Source organism: Simochromis diagramma, unplaced genomic scaffold, assembly GCF_900408965.1.
Source record: "Simochromis diagramma unplaced genomic scaffold, fSimDia1.1 OVJJ01000603.1, whole genome shotgun sequence".
In the NCBI taxonomy this organism is placed as follows: Eukaryota; Metazoa; Chordata; class Actinopteri; order Cichliformes; family Cichlidae; genus Simochromis; species Simochromis diagramma.
This window is the reverse complement of record NW_024387414.1, coordinates 7,969,308-7,985,462: the sequence shown is the minus strand read 5'-3', so window position 1 is coordinate 7,985,462 and position 16,155 is coordinate 7,969,308. Positions and strand designations below refer to the sequence as shown.

Here is a 16,155-nt window from a genome sequence, read left to right as displayed (position 1 = left end):
TCTCTTGCTGGTTTTCATTTTTTCCTCCCGCTTACTTCACCTATCGTCTGCTTTTTATCTGGGCCTGGATTACAGGGACTGCAGTCTAAACAGACCTCCTCCTTCACAGCTGCGTGCTCCAGCGCCAAATGGGGAGAACACACAGCCATTCCTAAGCCAGGCAAAAGATCTCTCCAGCATGTCCAAGACACAAAACAAGACAAGGAAGCTTTCTTAATCGAGATACAGTTGACCCTCAAAATTTGCGGGGGGTTACATTCCTTTGAAAAACTGCAAATTCTGGATGTGGTTCAAAAAAAAGCCTTTTTTTTTTTTTTTTTTTTTAAATTTAAGGTTAGTTTAAACACTAAATATGCTTTTGTGTGGCATCTTAGGGCTTTTAGAACAAAACGAACAACATGCAGATAGCTACACGCAGAGATGCATTAAGGAGAGCTGAATTATGCTCTCGGATTGGCTACTTTCTGCCTCTGAATGGTATCTCACTATCTCAAACAAAGATATCCTCTGAAACAAAACTGCAACTTTGTGGGGGTATACTGTAGCCTGTGTTGTTAGTTTCTGTATAATGTAACTTGGATATATGTAGGTGTGGTAGCTTTCAAGTTGTAGCTCAAGGCCTCAGAGAGGAAAGAAAAACAGCTGGGGTGTTCTAAACCAGAGTGATAAAAGATGCTCCTGCTGAAAGCATTTAAGTGGATGTGAACTCTACACCTCAGGTTTACTATAACTGCAAGCCCTTGTGAAACCCTACACCTGATGTGCCCCTTCCTTATAAATTTAAGTACCTAGTGCTGTTAACACACCTTTCACAGATATGAATGCTGAGGAAGGTGTTGGGTTGACTATAGGTTGTACAGATTCTGCAGAATAATTCAGGCGTAACAGGGGAATAGTGTGCATCAATACAATATAAAATCTGAAGAGACAAAAAGCACTCATGACTAGTGCGAATAAAATTTTATTTTGTTTCCAATTTTGTCCGCAGATATCCAGCTCGACCCTGAAATGGTTTACGTCACTGAAAACAGTTTTTTTGTTGTGAGATCATTCTCGACTGGCAGGGTGCTTTGAGAGAGCATTTTCTGCCAAGGCTAGAGACCTTTTTCCTGACAAATAACAGGAGGTGGATCCTTTGCTTTCATTGTCCATATCTCCAAGTTTTGTGAACTCCACCTTGGCAGTTTCTGTGCAATTATGCTGTCAAATGACCACAATCACATGCTTCTGAGGAAGAATGCAGCTGTCACAGAAACTGCAATCAGCTGCCCTCTGTGTGCCCATTCACAGCTGCTGCTGAAGCTGATGTGTCATTAGATGTGCACTAGAAACGAAGACAATAATAGAGCATTAGAAACAAGCCACCTCCATCCTCATTATTACTGCTGCTTCTTTGTCTGGGCTGTGTTTACATTTGATGTGGAAGCTGCACTGTCGGGACTTGCATCAGCTATGGTTGCCAGGTAGACAATGTTGCGATGCAGAATCTGTTGGTATCTGTTGGAAAATGGAAAAAATAAATAACAACACTATAAAGTCAATCAACAGCATTAGTGGAGGAGAGGTTTGTGTAACTTACTGCACACACTCCACCGCGCGTCCTTTCTGCATGTACTCTGTAATGCATCTGATCAGTTGATCGTTTTCATCCAGTAACTGGAACAAAGCAGAGAATCCGGCAGGACCAGAGAGAAATTTAGAGATCGTAAAGCCACTTACAGCAAAAAATAACAAAGGTTTTCACGGAGTATTGAACCATGTTAAGATAAGGCCCTACCACAACCACTGTTAACATTTTTATCTAAACCCGTCACCGGGACAAGTCCGTGTAAAAAGTCAACAGCCAAATGCGATAAGGTTACCAATTTCCCCCCCAAATAAGGGTGAACGTATAAACCTGTTAGCAAGCTAATTGCTAATCCAAGAACAATCGAGTCATAAAAACAACGTAAAAGCTTCTAAAATATACGTTCTTGGTGTCTTACCCTCTGTATCGTCTCTTGGTTGACTGTAGCTTTTCCTCTGAGTTTCTTTGGTACAAACACAATCGACATGTTTAATTTAATCCTACTACAACGATTTCGCTTTTACGACGCCAGCTGACCGGAGAGCTTCTTCTTCGTGGGACGTATTATGTTCGACTCACACACGGGGAGGCAGGCACAGCCCAGCGGCCGAGGGAAACGTCAGTGGCGGGAGCCGACCAAAGATGATATGTGCAGAAAGATGGAGCACTCCATTGCATCGAAGGCTGAACGCTAGATTAAAGAAGCTCGTTTCCGCCACTGAAAAGACGTACTATCGCATTGTTTGAAAAAAAAAAAAAATTAGATAACCTAAAAATTGTAGTTTTTAAGTCGAACTTTAAATAAATTAATTGAAATTTTGACTTAGGAATCCCCAAGTTTGTTGCAGGTTTTGATAGATTAACAATAAACTGGGGAGGAACTGTCAGGTGTTCAGCTTGATAAAGATGTCTTTCACGTGCATGTATGTGTATTTGCATATACACTCATTTGATTAGGTACTAGTGATGGGATTTCCGGCTCTTTCGGCTTGGCTCACTAAAAAGAGTCGGATTTTTCGGCTCCCAACTGGCTCTTCAGGTTGTTTTGTTGCTTTAATTAATTTATTATTAACAATAATATAAAATTATGCACAAAAGGAATTACTAATGTAAAAAAAGTGGTTTTATTTATATATATTTATATATAAATATATGCGGTGGCCCCTAGAGACAAAGCACATACACGTAAAAACTCCAAAAAGCATGTACAAATTCCAAAACACATTTCTAGCATTAACTGACCTTCCAAAACAGAGCTACCTAGATCACTTAAATTGCACAATTGAAAGCATATGTGTATTGTTTGTGTATTTATACACAAGCACTCATATATATTCAAATAATTTAAAAAAAATGTTCATTTACCTGTTACTACCACACACCAAATCCGTTCGTTGGTACTTCCTGGCTTGTGTAGCCACTAGGTAACAAAAGCTCAACACTGCGCCTAGCTTTCTGGAGCACTTCTGTTGTCTTTTGTACATGTTTTGGAGTTTGTACGTGCTTCTGAGTTTTTAAGTGTTTTAGAGTGTGTACGTGCTTCGGAGTTTGTACGTGCTATGGAGTTTTTACGTGTTTTGGAGTTTGTATGTGCTTTGTCTCTAGGGGGCCACCATAAATATACTTTTATTTATTCACTCCACATAAAATATAATAAATAAATCATATAATACAAAAAACAACTATTCACATTTCAATTTTTAACTATTTAAATTTTCAGCTTTTTCCTTTTAAACAAATTTTAAGTGAAACAACACAAAACACTGCAAACCACAACACAGTTAAATATAAATTAAATTATGAAAACAAAAAGAAGATGCATATTCTCTCTCATATGGGCCTGCATGAATAAACTTTTTGAATCCTTTATCATCTGCAACTGAAAATAGTTGTGGATGATTACTATACCTTTCTAATGTGACGTTGTTGTCCCTGGCTCTCTTTCTCTCTCTCTCCCTCCCGCTCTGTTCCTGTGCTACTGAGAGTGTAACTACCGCCCCTCCCCCCCCTCTTCCCAGCGCAAAGCACAAGGCTCGGTGCAGAGTGAAGCGGAAAAAAGTGCAAGAGAGAGGCTGAGAGACAGAAGAAAAAAAACCAAGACTCCCAATAAGGAGCCGGCTCGCGTCGTTCACTTCAAAGAATCGGCTCTAAGAGCCGTTTCGTTCGCGACCGACACATCACTATTAGGTATGCCTGATCCACTGTTTGTTTACCAAATATGTAACACACACACACACACACACAAAACAAAGACACACTTTAGAATGCTTGAACGCTCCTTGATAGGACCTACATGTGATATATTACAGTGCTTAAAAGGACCTTGAACTGACAGCAACCAAGAAAACATTGGAAAAGTTTTGATAGAGTTTTACAACAACAACCAAAACCATTTTCAAACGTTTCTCACCAATTTAAGAGCAAAAAAACACATTTCACCATGTCATGTGAAATATTTGAAGGGAGCATTTTGGGAAACCACTACAAGGTAGAAGCTTTCCTTGGAGAAGGCACCTTTGGTCTCGTAACCAAATGTCAAAATACAAAAACCAAGCAAGCAGTGGCTATTAAAATCAACAAGAGCAAACCTGAAATTTTGCAACAGGCAAGATGGCAGGCACGTCCTCTATGTGCAGCGATTCCTGGTACCATTGTGCAGACGATTTGGTATAGAGCACCCGAAGTTATGCTTCATATTCCATATAATGAAGCAATTTACATGTGGCCTCTGAGCCGGCTAGCTGTGGAGCTTGCTACAGGGTTGCCACTCTACCCTGGGAAAATGGATTATGATGTTTTAAAATTCATCACAGACACTGAGGGCCAGCCACCAGACTATATTCTAGACTGTAGCATGGCCACAGAATATTATTTCAGAAAAAATGACCACAGCGAACAGCGCTGGACATTTAAGACAGAAGAGCAATTTCAGTATGAGACAGGATACCAATCCAAGGACACTCGACATATAACACTGCAGCATCTTGATGACCTCAAACAAGTAATCACAGTTAGAACAGGACCTGAAAGTGGCACAGATTTATTGGTCAGCCTGATTAAACAGATGTTGGCCTTGCTTGCAAACCAGCGCATCAAACCCTTGGAGGTTCTCAAGCATCCCTTTTTTGACCCTGGTCTGAGAGTTCCCCCTGCATTAAAATGAGGAGCAGAGGGGGACAAAAGTCTCCAGCATTGCTTCTTTGGCCCCAGACAAAAGTGACAAAACCACAAGTAGGGGTTGGAAAAAGTAATCAACAGCAGAAATACAGTGCAAACAATGCAAACCCAATACTCCTTTAAACCTGATAACAACAGCTTAATATTTTAACAAAAAAATAATCAACTTGCTCCAATATTTATCACCTTGGCTTTTTTTTTTTTAAATTTTCACTCCCTCCACCCCAACCAGTCGCGGCAGATGGCTGTCCCTTCCTGAGCCTGGTTCTGCTGGACATTTCTTCCTATTACAAGGGAGTTTTTTCTCCCCACTGTCGCTTAATGCTTGCTCATAGGGAATCCTCTGATTGTTGGAGTGGCCAATATTGTAGGACAGGGGTCTCAAACTCCAGTCCTCAAGAACTACTGTGCAGGCTGCAGGTTTGACAGGAAGAGTTGGAGTAAGAGAGCCATTGCTAAGAGGTCAGAATAAGGCAGAGAGGCTTGCCTGGGCCATGAAACACCACCATCGGACTACTGAAGACTGGAAGAAGGTATTAGGGACTAATGAATCAAAATTTGAAATCTTCAGTTCATCACTCAGGATCTTTGTACGCTGTCGGGTAGGTGAAAGGATGGTTCCACTGTGTGTGGCGTCAACTATCAAACACGGAGGCGGAAGTGTGATGTCTCAGGCTGTTTTGGACCCAAGAGCTTGAAAAAGAAGGAAACTGGACTTGTGTAAATTTGCAAAGATGTTTCATCTCTCATTCGATTTCCCAGGAATAATGTTTAAATTGTAGATCATCCTTTGTTTTATTCTTTATGCTGCTGTAGTAGTAATTTTAATTGCAAGATTAACTGAAATGTCCTAATTACCAAAGAAAGTCATGTCTCAAACCTATCAAGCTGACAGAATCTGACTTTAGATCAGCGGTTTCTGAAACAGCCCAGAGGATCTATATATTTGATATCTACCTAATCAGGTGTGCAGTGGGTGAATATACTTTTATCATGAATTATTTTTTTTAAATTTGATCTTTTATTGACCATCGTATCAAAGAAAAACAAATCTGCATGTGAGTTGTGTGTATTTGCTATGTCAACCATTTTTGCTATTTATTGCTTAATAATGCCAAATGCTGTGCAATAATAATGTAAAGATTCCAAACATGTATCAAATATGAGAAACTGTGTTAAGGCCTTTTTTTTTTTTTAATGTTCTAATAGGCAAGTTCTTTAAAAATATAACCTTACAGACTGCGCCCGTGAGTGTGTACAGGAACTTCTGCAACAAAGGATGACCTAGATGCAACTCACTGCAGGATTTGCGGGAAAAATGTAGGGTCACGTGGAAAACAAAAAACCAAGACATAAATCGTACAACTCTTTATTTTACGTAAAAACTCCATTTTGCTTCTCAAGAAAACTATTCCTGTTTTACAATTCCAGTGACTGGAAGCAGTAGCAAACATATGAAAACATGTCAGTTGTGAATCGTTCAGTAATATTTTGTCTCAAATTTAATCCTGCTGGTTATTGAGAAAGCCCCTATAGAATGATGCTTTTTACGACTACCATGCAGTGATCGGCTGTCTGTGATTAATCCGGTTAAACGGCCCACTTTCACCTGAACTGTCCTGTTCTAAACAACCAAAGCTACAGGAAAGGATCTATTTCACCTTGTAGTGCTTTTGATACTTGTCTGAAAAGGTAACCTTTTCGTTAAAGGGAGAGCTGTACAAAAACCCACCACTCTGAAGGCACTCCCTAAAGCACTAAATCAGAGCCAAAAAGAAAAAGAGGCATCCCACCACATCCAGTTCTTGTCCCTTTGTTCAAAGTCAATAAAAATAAATTCACTTCAGAGAACAATCACACTGACCACAATGCAACAAGAGCGCTACAAACAAGCTGGAAGGCTGACACCTATCAGCATCGCTGTCATTTGTTTGAACATATGCTTTGAGACATCATTTAATCCACAATATTTCCCATTTTCAGTAAATAATCTGACACAGCTGAGTGTAGTAACAGTAGGGAGGGTGGGAGAGACGACAATTCAGAGGACAACACTGTAAGACAATTCAAAAGTAAGCTGAAATTAACAGAGGACTCCACATGTTTGGGACATTTAACAGGTACTTAAATGATAACACATACTTCTGGCAGACAATCAGTTTAGCTCAAACACGTCATTGTTTTGGGTTTTTTGTCAGTTTTAACCTGTTTAGGTGTCCTTCCCTACAGGAAAAACAAAACACCTTCTACAGATTTTACTAATAATGAATATTTCCTCAAAAAAGGTACAAATAACAGGAAACTGTTTAAAAAAAAATTAAGAAATACGGCAGTCAACATATACATCTATACCTAATATGCTGTAAACTGCATATATCAAATGAATGGCTGCACTAGGCTGCCAACCTAAAGCTGAAAGAATTCATCTGATTTATGAGGACTGACTGATCTACTTACTGAATACATACGTCTTAAAAACTAGGAGGGACTGGGGTTTTTTTGGTGGGCAATAAATTTGCTGTGGAGCAGGAAGAATAAAATGAGATCGGAATACATTCAGTAAAGTTCAGATTTTTGCTTTTTCAGCTGGCTTTGATCTCACTACATTTGACAATGATTTAATGAAAAATAAAATGCTTAAAGTCGAGAAAGGATACTGAACACATGCGTCTGAGAGGAGAAAAAAAAAAAAAAAGTGCAACAGGTGATGCATTGAATTTTGGTGTCAAAGAAATATATCAAACGGAGTCGAGGGGAACTGAAAAAAGATAAAATAAAGCTATCGATCACACCGACTGTGATCCGCTCACAGTATCAGAGGGCACTCTGGATACAGCATTCAATATCAAACAATACTGTAAATTAAGAGAACAAACTCCAAAACATGGTATATTTACATGTGTTCCTGTCCATCCGGTGACTGCTTATCAAACTAATATTTCTGGGGCAAAAAACTAAACAAAAAACAAAAAGCCTCATTGTGAAGCTGAGAGAGGGAGCGGCACTCTCACTGCCTGAACAGTCCACCGTGGTGCTGGTGACCAACAAGATGTCTTCATTTTTTGTCTGTTGAATGCTGAGAAAATTTGTAGGATGAATATAATTTCATGATGACTGGCTACCATTCATCGTGGATCCATCACTGCAGTACTACGCAGCCACCTTGTTCTCCTTCTGCAAAAATGCAAAACAAAAGTTAATCATTTCTTCCAATCTGCTTTATTTGCTAGGGAAAAAAAATACATGTGAGATCTTCAGAGAGCATAAGTGATGGACACAGCCTCGATGACACCTCACTGTTGAGCAAAAATCCTGGTACGATGCCTTAAGATGAACATTTTTGCTGTCATGATAACTGAAGAGCGAAGTCAAATGAAACTGGACTTTCACTCTTAGAATGGTCATAGTTTACACAATGAACTTAATGTTTCAGACAATGTCCTTAAACTAGTGAGTTCTCAAGCTCATTGGGAAGGTGCCTACTGATATACTGAGTCTTTGTTGCTCACTGACCCCTACAAGTCCACAAGGGTGGCCACTGAACAGAACACAATGCACTAGTAAATTGCAATTTACTTTTCACATCTGGAAGCTAAGTCCATCTTATACCATCTATAATGAGTTCATAAAGGATTTACCCTGTATTCGAAATCAGAGAAATCCCGGCCTCCTCTGCCACCTCTGAATCCACCTCTGAATCCAGGTGGAGCACCTCGGGGTGGTCCGAAGGAGCCTCTGCTTACCGGTCGCCCTCTGCCTCCACGAGGCCCCATGAAGCCTCGGCCGCGGAAACCACCTCTTCCTCGGTTGTGCCTCAGAGGGATGCCGAATGTCTCAGCGTTCATTCGTCTCTCTTCAGCCCAGGTTGGCCTACGATCCCTGAGACACAGACATCAATAAGGATACAGATTTTTTTTTTTTTTTTTTTTTTTAAAGTCACATGAAAATAGATTTACACGACATAAAGCGAGGCATCACAGGCTAACATGAATTTTTTTTTTAAATCAAAAATTCATTAGAGAGTGAACAAACCAAGCATTAAGAACTTAAAAAAAAAGCAGCTGTACATTAGTGAAGTTCCAACTTTGAGCAGATGACAGAACATTAAAAAGTTTATTTTTTTTGGATTTTCCTGCACACACGAAAAACCCAAACATCTTTAGTGCTTCAGTGGGCGGCAATGGATGGACTAGTAGCAATTCGGTGTCCCATTCACATGCGAAGCTTCGACTAACATAGAAAAATTCTCCCTTTGGAAAAACCTCTTTCACTTGTTTTATTGAAAGAGATAGAAACAAAAGTCTTTCAGCGTATTGATTAAATACAAAGCATAGTTTATGCAGAGGCAGACTGCAGAATCTCAAGAGGGGCACAAAAAAAACACAGATTCTGACCTTTTTTTTTTTTCCTTAAGTGCAGCTCTACACGTCTTTGAAGAACCTTGCTGACAGTTCACATGCCAAATCTGCTTGTTGTGTAAATCTCGATTTTTTATTTTATTTATTTTTTTAATATATAATCTGGCCAGGCTGAAAACACAAGTGTATCTTTTTAAATCTATTATGACTACATGTGAGACTTCACATGAGAGATATAGACGGTGCAACACTCAGATAAAATGAAGTGCTCTGTGACTTTCTTTTTTCAGTTTCTATTAGGGCTGCTCAATTAATCGAATTTTAATCTCGATTACGATCTGGGCTTTCAACGATCATTAAAAATGACTGAGCCGATTATTAGCCCCTCCCTCGTGCTTTACTCTCGCGCTGCTCCGTGTGGCAAATCGAGCGCACCTCTCTGCATTTCGAACACGTGTCACAACAATTAAGAGCAGCGGTCCCCAACCTTTTTTGCGCCACAGACCGGTTTATGCCCGACAATATTTTCATGGACCGGCCTTTAAGGTGTCGCGGATAAATACAACAAAATAAAACTAGTACTGGTACCGAAAAAAAGAAAATTTATTCATAACACACGTGAAAAGACCAAGGAAAACCGAGTAAACGATAAAAACTATAACAAAATAACGCTGAAAACCGATAAAAGCCCTGAAAACTATACATTTCACACCTGAGACTCAACTCTCGCAACCCGGTACCAAACGACTCACGGACCGGTACCGGTCCGAGGCCCGGGACCTCTGATTAAGAGGACGCGAGAGAAGCTCGGAAAGCTAAGCACAAGTTATTTGGAGAGGAGAGTGACTGCCGTTGGTTGAAAAGAGAGGTTTAAAAAAAAACAAAAAAAAACCTTTAGTGGTGTGGAAACATTATGGGTTCGCGGAGTCAGACGTGGCTCAAGTAGACAGTGTGTAAACTTTGCTACAGTGTCGTAGCTGCACCACAGAGCAACACTGCAAAGTTCACTAAACATAGATGTTTACATTTTTCATATTGCAAACATTTGCACTGTTATCAGTATTTGCACACTATTTTATATTATTTTTTGACAATCTTTAAAGTCATTATTCAACACATTGTTATTGTTAAATAAATATCGTCAAATAATCGAGATCTCAATTTCAGTGAAAATAATCGTGATTATCATTTTTGCCATAATCGAGCAGCCCTAGTTCCTATTATTCATGTACCAGTCAGAGTTGCAACACCAGTTGTTTAGAAGACTGCAGCAGGTTCACTCTTATCAAAAGTGGTTTTAGATGCCCCTGTTTACAGGTCTGGGAAATTTTTCATTGCAGAATATTTAAAAGTTGGTTTCCCTTATATTCGCTGAAAATAAATTCTACAGATGCGGCGACAAAACTTAAGTCAATCAAATCTTAACATGCCCTTGTGTAACTAATCCACCACAGAATAGATGAAAAATAAATAAATGGATGTATTGAGGTACCTGGTATCATCACAGGACAGGTTATCAAAGAAGGACTTTGACTTGTCATAGTAGCAGGTATTTATCACAGCCTCCTCTTCCTCAGCAGCACCTTCATTGGCTGGATGCTCCGATTCCTCCCCATTGAGTGCCTTTTCAGTTTTGTCATCTGTAGGAAGAAATGTTGTAAAATCAAACAACTTAAAATGGCAGAAATGTTCACATATGTATCATGGTACATATAACCTCCAATTTTAGTTGCTGCAGTTTAGAACTTGTTTAAGTGGTACCTTTGAGTTTGAGCTTGTTCTGGAGCTCTTTGTCAATCTCGTCTTTGTGAAACTGGGCGTTGGCAGTCTCAAAGTCAAAGTCTTCGTCAAACTTCACTGTGCCATCCCTGCGCACATTTACTTTGCCTCTGCTGCGGTTTCCTCTTCCACGGCCACGGCGGTTAGAAGACTGAACACCAGCTGAGAAACAACAGAAACAAACTTAAGTATTAAACTTTAAAAAAGAAAAATAGTGCTTCCCACTTGATAAATTACAAAAGTACATTCTGAGGGAACTTTTGAGAATTGGCTGACGTGAAATTAGCCCAAAGCATTTCAGGAAAGGCACTGCCATCCCAACATGAATCCAATAAAGCTTTTCATTATATATTTAAATTTTCAAAGCTGAGTAGCTACAAAATAAAAAAGATGAACACATCAGTAAACAGCAGTAAGTGTTGTGGACATTACTGACTGAAGGTGCAAATTACTCACCACCTTGGCGCTTGTTGGGATCCCGGTTTTCAACTGCACCCTGCTCATTATCTGGCTGCGCTACCTTCGGAACCTCAGGAGCTGAAGAGGAAAAGAAAATAGTCATCAATTTAACTTGGCAGGGCTTGGCACTGAGGAAGACAATAATATGAGCTTCAACTGCAGCATGGGTTCAGGTTTATTTGTATTTGTTAAAAAGAATAAATTCAGAAGTTAAACTCTATAGATTTTGGTTCTGTAGAGTAGCCATTACCAAACATAAGATCCAATTCAAACTTTAATCACTCTTGTCATCAAACAAGCCTTACACCTTGTTTATGACTTGCCTGATTAGGCTGATTCTCTATTAACAGCAGTATTTGATAGCCAGTGCTAAATTTTAGTTCTTTCCACACTAACAAGATACAACAAGCTGATAATTAAGGACACCAGACAATTTGTATTCTTTACATCCTGTGGCTTTGCATTCTTAAAATAAATAAAATGAATCAACATTACTGATTAATGTCTCTTTTGCTCTGTTATGAACTTACTACAAATAACTTTTTAAACCAGCCACAACCTACACTTTTACCTTTTCTCTGCTCCAGGAGGTCTGGAGGCTTCTGGATGCCGGTGGTAGTTCTGGAAGCTGCTGCCCCTGTCTGACTCCGCTGTCCTGCAGGTGGAGCTGGGGCGGATGATGGTGGGGCCTTCACCGACTGTTCCAGGGTGGGACTCTTTCTTATAGAATCCAGCTGGGGACTAGTGCGTCCTGCAAACAAACAAACGGCAATTAGAAGCTGTTCCAAAGTAGCTGCTCTTATGGAGGGGGAAAAAAATTCACATTAAAAGTGTTAAGTGAAAAACATACTGTCCATTAAAGTCCTGCTTGTGAAGGACTCCACAGTGTAAGCATTTCCCTTGTATTTGTAATAGATTTGTGTGCAGTGTAAAACATTTTTGGAGTATTTGTGAGTAAAAGTAACCTTCACCCCAGTCTACTTAAAATATATAATACACGGTAGTAGTGAAGATGATTCTGTCAGAGCTGAATGATAAGCTTCAGCTACTCACACACTTCCATTTTACTGGCAGTGGATGACACAGATGTTCACTGACAAAAAGGTAAAAATCCAATCTGTACATTTAGAGAAAAAATCTTCACCAGTTTATTAGAAGTATGATGCATAACTGTCTTTGCTGTTTCCAGTTCAAAACACAATAGGGATCAGGTGTGTAGCAGGAAACTCAAAGCAGCATGCAGCTGTGCTCTATTCAAATGAGCAGGAATCAGGTGGTGCTCCAAATTTGCTTGAGAAACAGATGTTTAGCTTGTCTGAGGTCACTACGTAGCATTTAGACAGATATCAGCAATGAAAGATTTAACTGCATCTTCCACATTTCCATCCAAGAGAGTGTTTGGACAGGTTTGAACTTGAAAAACCTAATGCTTTTTAATGTGGTTGACTTGCTTATTTCACACAGCTCCTTACCAACTGCTCCAGTAGATCCAAACTGTTGAGAACCAATGGGTGCAACACCAAACTGGCTGTATGATGGGGCAGGAGCCCTGCTGAAAGGTGCATAGGACCCAGGAGCCTGGAATGATGGAGGTGCTGCAGCACTTGAGGATCCAATTGATGACTAGACAAACAAATATACATCCAGTTAAAAACATTACAAGACTTTTAAACATAGCTGTTAACCATGACTGAAAATACTATGATACGATTATAAACGTCTGATGCCTACATTTCAAAACAACAAATAACACAAAATGAATGGGCAACTGTTGGTTGGACACAAAGCTGTTAATAAACCAATGCACATCTTAGAAAGTGTTATCTAGAAGATAGATAAGATACCATATCTAGAAGGAAAAAGGCCTGACTCTACTTTGAATACACTTTATTTTAACAGACTCCTTTGTTTGTGAATCTGGTTTTCAGGGCTTCTACAACAAGTGGTCACTTTATTTTTTTGTTGCTTATTGTATTTTCTAATTGGTTTCTTTATTTTCTTAAAATGTGCAATAATTAAAAACATTGATAATCACTTATTTTCTGTAACAAAGAAAGAAAAAGCAGTAATACAATAGTTGTCACTTTCTACCTGAATTTCTTTATAGTTGATCCTTGTAATACACAGGTGTTTGAAATAATGTTAACGATGGCCCTACATCAAAGTTCCTTTAAAGCAAGCTTTGCAACTCAAAATGCCACTAGGCAATTATTTCAGTAATTATTTTGAATGATTACCTCAATTGCTATTATTTAATTATAAAATCACACACACAAAAACTCTACATACAAAATAATTAGTGAGTGTCTCTCCCTTATGTCTCAATAAAGCCATGCCTGTGCCACCATGAGCTAGCATACAAGAAGCCTTAAAGAAAAGCCTTTATACAGCCGTTTTATAGTAATGGAACGCACCAATTGACTTACTTGGACTATGGCAGGGTCCTGCGGCAGGGCACTGGTGGCTTTTGGTGGCTCACAAACTGTTAGGTCTTTAATATCACTTCCTCGGAAGATTATGTACTCAAAGACCTCATCCCGAGGAGGAATAGGCCTGTCAGTGGGCCGATCCTCAGTGCCAAAGGAGCGAACTGTAGGGAAAACTCACAGGTTAACTTACACGACTTTACTTTTATTAATTAAGGAGGAGAATTTCCTTGCGTTAAGAACAAACACTGTTGACTTCACACTAACTTTCAATGTTAGAACTGAATATTATGAATTAGCGTTGGAATAAAGACTAAAGAAAACAGACGCCTCAAGTTATATCATTTTTTGTTAACCACATTGTTCAAAATAAATTCCACATAATATGAGCTCTTGAGATAAAGTTAGTACTCTTCCCATACGCACAGTCCACCAGGTCTTAGCGATACTGTCAGACAGAGTATTATAATCAGAGTTTCTAAAACGTATGTTAAAAAATAAACACTAAAAAGAGCCAATAAGCCGCAATTAATGCTTTAACAAGGTATGTCTGGAGGTAATTATGTGTCACTTGGTGCACATCATTTGACTTTACCACAATTACAACGTAAACAAAGGACTACAGCGCTTAACTATAGCGCCAGTTAGCTCTGTTGGCTAACTAAAAAGCTAACCAACAAAGCCAAATACCCTAAAAAAAATGCTGTTCTCCTTCGCTTAACACTTTTACGCTCTTTGAGTCTTGTATTCCCTCTCTGTGTGCCTTAACTTACCTTTAGCGAGAGCTACAGTCGAGTTTTCTGTGTCAATCGTGTACAAAATTCCTTCATAGCGGATCTCGGCCTTGGAGATGAGGCTAATTTTGCTGCCGAGGTACGGTGTCCCTCCTCCGCTCATCTTCGTCCTTTAACTTTATTTACACGCGTACTTCCGAAGAAAACGTTTTGTGTCACACGAAGCGTCGGATGCGTTCTTTTCAGACCTGCAGTTCTCAGACTACATAACATATATCGTCAAACGACACTATGAATCCCGCTCGCAAATGATCTCTACCACGACATGGCCGTTTTCATTTTCCTTCCCCTGCCGCAAAGGATTTTGGGAGATAGGTAGAGGCCTAGTCAACTAAAGTCGCCTCCTTTTCCTCTTCCATCCCTTCCACTGTTTCCTTTGCTTACAAATAGAAACGAATGATGTGACAAATATATTTTTAGCGGTACTAACATTTTCGATACAGTTTTGGCTTTTATTTTGTAATTATTATAATAACATTTCCTCAAAGGGATTAAATAAGTCACTAAATAAGGATACTTAATACAGGTTTGAAATTTAACCACACAATAATCTCACGATATTACACGAGATTACATCCGGAGGTTTAGAGCAGAAAATTTCGCAGCCATTAAACAGTCTACATTTTTTACGTGTCTCCCACAGCTCTGATGACGCTGTCCCTGCAAGGCAGTTAATTTTAAATGAAAAATAATAACAACGGTTATTTTTATTTTAATGTCAATGTTTTTAGGCAGAGGCTTCTGAGCAGTTATAGTTAGGCTAACTCAAACTAAATACTAATTGTGAAAACATTTTTACTTAACCACAAATAAACAAATAAATAAAAATCTAGATTTCTTAAAATAATCAGAATAAATAAAAAAAACAAAAAACAAAAATAAAGTAAAAAAACAACCCCCCCCCCCCCCCCCCCAAAAAAAAAAGGAAATGTCTTTAGCTTTAGCGTTTGCTATTATGCCAATATAACTGAAACTAGTTATTCCCTGGCCAAACAAATTCATAGTAATGTCGTGGTGATGTAATGTTGCAGTGTTGTCATTTATATTAAAAAAATAATGCTTTCAGTTAAATTGAAGTTATTTAACGTTACTTATTGGGTGTTTTGCCTTGTTTTGGCAGAACATAAACTGTAGCTATAACTGTACAAAATGTACAAACATTTCAAAAAATTATAAGAAAAAAACTCCATAATTATTGCTAATAATATTATTATTTTAGTATTTAACTTTAAATATTACTGTACTTTTTACTAAAATTACTGTACTGTACTTAATATAATATACAACTTATTACAATCTTTCAATATACAACAATCAAATACAGCTACCATATATATATATATATATATTTTTTTTTTTACATTTTTATGGTTATTGTTGTTGTTATTTTAACTACTATAACAAAAATATTCCCAATTATTCCTGATTCATTTCTCATAATGTCATTTCATTTCAACCCTGCACTGCCTTGCTATGTTGAGCCACTTTAAAGAATAATTTAATAATTTATTTATTATCATATTTATTATTAATATTTATTATCATATTTTAAGAAATTCTAATCTTATTATTGTATGTTGGATTAAAGACATTTT

At 38.5% G+C, this 16,155-nt stretch overlaps 2 protein-coding genes across 3 annotated transcripts; both read right to left on the bottom strand.

Annotated features, from left to right (window-relative positions):
• Window positions 1-260: 260 nt before the first annotated feature.
• ss18l2 (ss18, like 2) lies at window positions 261-2,379 on the bottom strand. Its single transcript, XM_040010954.1, has 4 exons — window positions 1,986-2,379; window positions 1,580-1,656; window positions 1,413-1,497; window positions 261-1,324 (listed from the first exon to the last, which is right to left on the bottom strand). Exons 1-4 carry the CDS (start codon window positions 2,052-2,054, stop codon window positions 1,262-1,264), a joined length of 294 nt encoding a protein of 97 aa, XP_039866888.1. The 5' UTR covers window positions 2,055-2,379; the 3' UTR covers window positions 261-1,261.
• A 3,718-nt stretch (window positions 2,380-6,097) lies between these two features.
• Window positions 6,098-14,875, bottom strand: lsm14ab (LSM14A mRNA processing body assembly factor b). Of its 2 annotated transcripts, none has more exons than XM_040012055.1 (9): window positions 14,540-14,875; window positions 13,755-13,930; window positions 12,813-12,963; window positions 11,912-12,091; window positions 11,338-11,418; window positions 10,864-11,043; window positions 10,595-10,742; window positions 8,383-8,623; window positions 6,098-7,918 (listed from the first exon to the last, which is right to left on the bottom strand). In XM_040012055.1, the coding sequence occupies exons 1-9, from the start codon at window positions 14,661-14,663 to the stop codon at window positions 7,895-7,897; spliced, it is 1,305 nt and encodes a 434-aa protein (XP_039867989.1). In that variant the 5' UTR covers window positions 14,664-14,875; the 3' UTR covers window positions 6,098-7,894. The 2 variants fall into 2 exon arrangements, with proteins under 2 accessions (XP_039867989.1, XP_039867990.1); XM_040012056.1 differs by having other exon boundaries at window positions 13,767-13,930; window positions 14,540-14,872.
• Window positions 14,876-16,155: the final 1,280 nt, after the last annotated feature.

What these genes read in the sequence shown, in the direction of transcription:
- lsm14ab (XM_040012055.1), bottom strand. Translation starts at nt 14,663, where the DNA reads ATGAGCGGAGGAGGGACACCGTACCTCGGCAGCAAAATTAGCCTCATC. An exon ending in TGGATCTACTGGAGCAGTTG is followed by an intron (nt 12,092 to 12,812) that starts GTAAGGAGCTGT and finishes GTTTGTTTGCAG; the next exon opens with GACGCACTAGTCCCCAGCTG. An exon ending in TCTCTGATTTCGAATACAGG is followed by an intron (nt 7,919 to 8,382) that starts GTAAATCCTTTA and finishes GCATTTTTGCAG; the next exon opens with AAGGAGAACAAGGTGGCTGC.
- ss18l2 (XM_040010954.1), bottom strand. Translation starts at nt 2,054, where the DNA reads ATGTCGATTGTGTTTGTACCAAAGAAACTCAGAGGAAAAGCTACAGTC. An exon ending in ACCAAGAGACGATACAGAGG is followed by an intron (nt 1,657 to 1,985) that starts GTAAGACACCAA and finishes GCTTTGTTCCAG; the next exon opens with TTACTGGATGAAAACGATCA. An exon ending in CGCGCGGTGGAGTGTGTGCA is followed by an intron (nt 1,498 to 1,579) that starts GTAAGTTACACA and finishes ATTTTCCAACAG; the next exon opens with ATACCAACAGATTCTGCATC.